Genomic DNA, 6,000 nt, shown 5'->3' with positions numbered 1-6,000 from the left:
ACGATGATGTTTTAGACATAGATTCTAAGAAAATGTGGAATCTGTAAGCGCACCAGCTGTGAACTGAAAATTAGCCAAAGCAAACCATGCTATGAATACCATGTAATATGGGCTTTGAACTTATACTCTAAGCTTTCAGTAATGCCAATAGCTTACACATAGAGTTACTTCTCATCTTCAACTTTCAAACGCTGAAGCCATAAATCTTACACACAAAAAACTAACTAGTAGAGCTCCTTGGAGAAGTGCCTGCAATTATATTTGCAATTGTGATTGACAACTTAGTTCTCATGATTGTTCTTTCATTTGTATACCAAGGGACAATACCTGGCAACATATTAGCAGACGTATAGACCTGAAGGCTAACAATTCTCTGCATGTCTCTAGGAGCATGTCTCTAGGAGCACCAAACATATTAATAACCAGCTGTCCCAGGATGACAACTTCTAGCTGCCATCGTAGACAGAGCTGTTTAGGGCTACAACATGAAAAGAATAGGTGGACCTTTCAATAAATCTTCATTGGTGGTTGGATAGGAATAATACTTCAATATGGCTTGAGAATAAGGTGCTTCTGGAAATTCAAACATACATGAAGATAAATAGTAAGTAATTTGTACATGTTCAACTTTAGTGATTCTTGAGTAGTTTTGCAATGGAACTCAACATCCTGAGTTCAGCAGTGCTGTAACATAAGGTGCTCCAAGACTGTAACCATATCTTCTTTTTCCTCTTCATTATCAGTTTGGTATTTTTAAAAACAGATATGTATTATAATTTTACATGAGAAATCAGTCTTTGTTCTCCATTTATTTAAGACGAAATGAGACTATTCAGCAAGCTGCACATGAAAATCATGTAGAAACAATGGATGAACATACTTTGTTTTGTATCAGGATTGTGTCATTGGAGGGAAATGTAATGTAAAGAATGATAAAAGGTTGGATCCCTTTGGAAAGATGATTGATTGATTGGCAACCTTCAGTCTCAAAAGACTATGGTATAAGCCTACAGCACCCGGTATTGCCAGTCGGTCTCCCATCCAAGTACTAACCAGGCCTGACACTGCTTAGCTTCCGAGATCAGACGAGATCGGGCATGTGCAGGGTATGCCCATAACCAGAAGAGGCTTTGGACATTCTATCATATATTGCATGCTTTGTTGTATCCATAAAGTTTTGGGGGATAAAAAGAGGGACATTCTTTTTCTGCCAATATTGGAAATGGGAATACAGAGGGCATCAAGTTGTGAAGGGTGCACAGATATTAGAGAGCCCTCTTGGCCAGACTGATCACTGAAACTGCCACTCTGTTGGCTATTCACCGCCAGAGCTAAGGTAAGGTTGCCATGGAGGTCTCAGTGCAAAGCTTTGCCTTTGGGTTCTCAAGAAATCTGGCACCAAAGAGTGAAGTGGAGGATATTCTAGGAAATATTCTATATTCTATAAGAAATATATTTCTATAAGAAATATTCAGATATTCTAGGAAATATCTGGCAGCCTTGAAATCATCATTCATCATCATCAACAACAGATTACTAAATCAGTATATGAGCATTGACAGTTTCCATCTGTTTCTGTCTACAGTATGAAGCAGACCAAGTGCAAAATGTCCGATGAAACTTCAGCATCTGGGTTCCTGCTCTTGCCCTTCTCAGATGTTCTGGAATTGCAGCTTCTACATTTTGCGGCCTTCCTGCTGTTGTACTTGGGGATTGTCTCAGGGAACCTTCTCATCATCTCTGCAATAGCTCTTGACCGTCTCCTACACAGCCCCATGTACTTCTTTTTAATGAATCTGGCCATTCAAGACATTGGGTTTCTTTCGGTCATTATCCCTAAATCCATGGCCAATTCCCTTATGAATACCAGGCACATATCTTATTCTGGATGTGTTGCTCAAGTTCTCTTCTTCGTCTTCTTTTTAGCATCCAATTTTGCCCTTCTCATAGTCATGGCTTATGACCGGTGTGTAGCTATTTGCAACCCATTAGAGTATGAAATGATCATGAACAGGAATGCTTGTCTGCAAATAATTGCCATTGTATGGATCACTGGTTTTCTCTATTCAGTGTTGCACACCACTGGCACTTTTGCAAGCCCTTTCTGCTCCAACGTTGTCAACCAGTTCTTTTGTGAAATCCCTCAATTACTGAAGCTTGCCTGTTCTGACTTATACTTAATTGAACTGGGAGTTCTTGTAGTCAGCATTTTCATGTGTTTAGGCTGCTTTATTTTCATTGTTCTTTCTTATGTGCACATCTTCAGTGCAGTGCGGAAGATCCGTTCTGTGCACGGAAGAAGAAAAGCCTTCTCAACTTGCCTTCCCCACCTCATTGTTGTCTCCACATTTTTGTGTAGTGCAGTTTTTGCTGACCTGAGACCTCCTCCTGACAATCCATCACATCTTGATATAGCAATAACTATTCTGTATTCTGTGGTTCCACCCATGCTGAATCCAGTGATCTACAGCATGAGAAACAAGGAGATCAAAAATGCTGTGCTACGACTGCTGGGTTTCAGAGCATCTAAGAATATAGTGTAGAAGAGGCAATTGGACATTTTGGTGAAGCTACAGAACTGAGTGCTTCCTTCTCCCTTTCCAGTTAGTCAGTTGTAGTTGACGATGAGGACACATCCGTGAAGCTGTGAAATGGATCTTCTTAGGGATCCTGGACTGTGACACTTTCAGAAATGAATTTGGTGTGTTCACTGGTTCTCAGAACCAATAAAAATGAAAAGCAAGGTGCCCATAATTTTTTTTCATTCATTTCTCCTTGAAAAGAAATGTGCTAGAATGGAAATTCATTTCTCCATTCATATCTGTTCAGAAATTGTAGTTTATAGGAGAATTGGGGAATTAAATCCTTAGGAATTGTGATTTTCTTAGAAAAGTGTGCGATGCATTCCGATGAAAGGAGGAGTGGACAATGAGTTCTGATTGAAGAGTGGATTTCAGACTCCAGCAACTACAAAGGTCTGGGTTACTTTTAGCCTGCCTGAAATTATAGCAGTTTTAAAACTTCCCTCTGAAACTTCAGGTGTTTGCAATCATTTTCCTCCAATATACACTGTCCACCTACTTTTGGGTCACCCTGTATATATGGTGATGAGGTTTTAGAAGTTCCTATTTCCTATTTGGCAGCCTAGTCTCTTGAAGGGCGACGATGTCCATCTGCAGTCTGCTCAGCTCCATGTCGATGACAGCTGTTTTGCGTGCGTCGTCTATTTCTTGCAGGTCATCAGAGAAGCCAGGTGTCATTGTCCTAACGTTCCAGGTGCCCAGCTTTAGGGCAGTGGTTTTCTGTTTTCTGTTGCATGGTGCAGAGTTGTCGATCCGCTTGTCGGTTTTCACCCTAAACCCCACGCACCCCATGAGGTTAACGGACCGTGGCGAGGCAACACCTTACTGGCTGGGGACTGCCCAGCTTAAGGCGGGCGGTAGCTGCCCAATGAGATGCAATGATCTCTCCCACCATCGGAAGCAGCCCCTGGCGTCATGCTCTACGCCAATCGAGCAAAGACTTATAACCAGTAAACTGCTGCTTCCCGTGTTGTGCCGACGCCGTATGGCGAAGTTGGAGTGTCCTCTCCAGTGTGCGAAGCCTGGGTAAAGAAGGTATGGAGGATAGGCTGTTACCCATGCAGCAAATCCCCCCTCTCCACGTCGCTGGAATGGTCCAATGGAAAGGCAGAAGCCAATACGGTTGGTTCCAGCGGCGTCGCAGGAGTTGCCAGAACGTGACTGTGTTCAGCCATGAACTGCCTAAGGGACTCCGGCTCCTGATTTTGCATCGAGGTTGACTCCTGAAGCCTTTTCCAGAACTGGATGTAGCCACAAGGCAGTGGAGGTTTGAGGTCAGAGTTTCCTTCTCTTAGATGAGCTGCCTTCCTAGGCTGACGAGTCCCATCTACCCGGTGGCTGTTTAGTAGCCTCTTACGACAAGTACAGCCAAACTGAGGGCCTATTCTTAGCCCCCAGCCCCCAGGGTAACAGGGTTAGGGTTAGGGTAACCAGGGTAACAGACCAACCACACGCTGAGTAAAGAAATATTTTCTTTTGTCTGTCCTAACCCACCCAACACTCAATTTTGGTGGATGTCCCCCGGATCTGTCAAGGAGAGAAATTTCTCATTTTTCTGGAAGGGAAAACCACCAAACGAAACCAGGGAACATGGCATTGGCTTTGCAGTCAGAAATACCCTGCTGAAATCCATCATCCCACCTACTGTGGGAAGTGAAAGAATTTTGTCCCTGCAGCTCCAGTCATCAGCAGGACCTATCACTCTCATCAGTGCTTATGCACCAACTCTGTCGTCTCCAGCAGAAGCCAAAGACAAATTCTATGATGACCTGGCCACCACTGTCAAGAAAATCCCTGTAAAAGAGCCATTGTTCATCCTCGGCGATTTCAATGCTAGAGTTGGTGCTGATAACAGTTCATGGCCCACTTGCTTAGGTCAGTTTGGCACTGGGAGGATGAACGAAAATGGCCAACGCCTGCTAGAGTTTTGCTGTCATCACGGTCTCTGTGTCAGCAACACGTTCTTCAACGCAAAGCCCCAACATAGAGTCTCTTGGAGACATCCAAGATCAAAGCACTGGCACCAGCTCGACCTGATCCTCACCAGACGCTCCAGCCTTCCCAGCATCAAGATCACACGCAGTTATCATGGTGCTGCCTGCGACACTGACCACTCCCTGGTGTGCAGCAGAGTGAAACTGCAAACAAAGCGACTGTATCACACGAAAAAGGAAGGAAGACCTCGCATTGATACCAGCAAGACCCGGGATCAGAGAAAAGTGGAGGAATTTGCACAAGCGCTTGAGGAATCTCTTCCAGGCCCGGCCGACGCAAACGCATCCAACAGATGGGAACATTTCAAGAATACCGTTTACAACACCGCCTTGTCCATATTCGGCAAGAAGACCAACAAGGCGGCAGACTGGTTTGAAGCCCACTCTGAGGAGTTGACGCCAGTCATTGAGGAAAAGAGGAGAGCTCAAGCAGCATACAAGGCCTGTCCCAGTGAGCGCAACCTGCAGGTCCTCCGAACTGCTCGCAGCAAAGTCCAACAGACTGCCAGGAGATGTGCTAACGACTACTGGCTCCAGCTCTGTTCCGAGATACAGATAGCAGCTGACACGGGCAACATCAAGGGGATGTATGATGGTATCAAGCAGGCCCTAGGTCCAACACAGAAGAAAATTGCCCCTCTGAAGTCTGCCACAGGCGAGGTCATCCAGGATCGGGCGCAGCAGATGGAACGCTGGGTGCAGCACTACTCTGAGCTATATTCCAGAGAAAATGTAGTCACCGAAGAAGCACTGAACAACATTGAGTGCCTGCCTGTGCTGGAAGAGCTTGACAGTGAACCAACCCTAGAAGAACTTCACGTGGCCCTGGACTCCCTTGCCTTTGGCAAGGCACCTGGAAAAGACAGCATCCCTGCTGAAGTCCTAAAATGCTGCAAAGAGATCATCATCACTGAGCTGCATGAAATCCTCTGTCTCTGCTGGAGAGAAGGTGGAGTACCTCAAGACATGAGGGATGCAAACATCATCACGCTGTACAAGAACAAAGGTGACAGGGGTGACTGCAACAACTACCGCGGCATCTCTCTCCTTAGCGTTGTAGGAAAGCTGTTTGCCCGAGTTGTACTAAAGAGGCTCCAGGTACTTGCAGAGAGCGTCTATCCAGAATCGCAGTGTGGATTCCGAGCCAACAGGTCCACCACTGATATGGTATTCTCCCTTAGACAACTGCAGGAGAAATGCAGGGAACAACGACAGCCACTCTTTATAGCCTTCATAGATCTCACAAAGGCTTTCGACCTGGTCAGCAGAGACGGCCTCTTCAAGATTCTCCCCAAGATTGGATGTCCACCCAGGCTCCTCAGCATCATCAGATCTTTCCACAAGGACATGTAGGGCACTGTTGTCTTCGATGGCTCCACATCAGACCCTTTTGACATCCGAAGCGGAGTGAAGCAGGGCTGTGT

General features: G+C 45.4%; 1 protein-coding gene and 1 pseudogene across 1 annotated transcript; one reads left to right on the top strand and one right to left on the bottom strand.

The window, feature by feature from the left end:
* Nucleotides 1–1,004: 1,004 nt before the first annotated feature.
* LOC136654608 (5S ribosomal RNA) lies at nt 1,005–1,120 on the bottom strand (annotated as a pseudogene).
* Nucleotides 1,121–1,586: 466 nt separating this feature from the next.
* Nucleotides 1,587–2,543, top strand: LOC136652907 (olfactory receptor 14J1-like). Its single transcript, XM_066629830.1, has one exon. It carries the CDS (start codon nt 1,587–1,589, stop codon nt 2,541–2,543), a length of 957 nt encoding a protein of 318 aa, XP_066485927.1.
* The last annotated feature ends 3,457 nt before the right edge of the window (nt 2,544–6,000 follow it).

Source organism: Tiliqua scincoides, chromosome 5 (assembly GCF_035046505.1).
Source record: "Tiliqua scincoides isolate rTilSci1 chromosome 5, rTilSci1.hap2, whole genome shotgun sequence".
In the NCBI taxonomy this organism is placed as follows: Eukaryota; Metazoa; Chordata; class Lepidosauria; order Squamata; family Scincidae; genus Tiliqua; species Tiliqua scincoides.
This window is presented reverse-complemented; position numbering and strand designations above follow the sequence as displayed.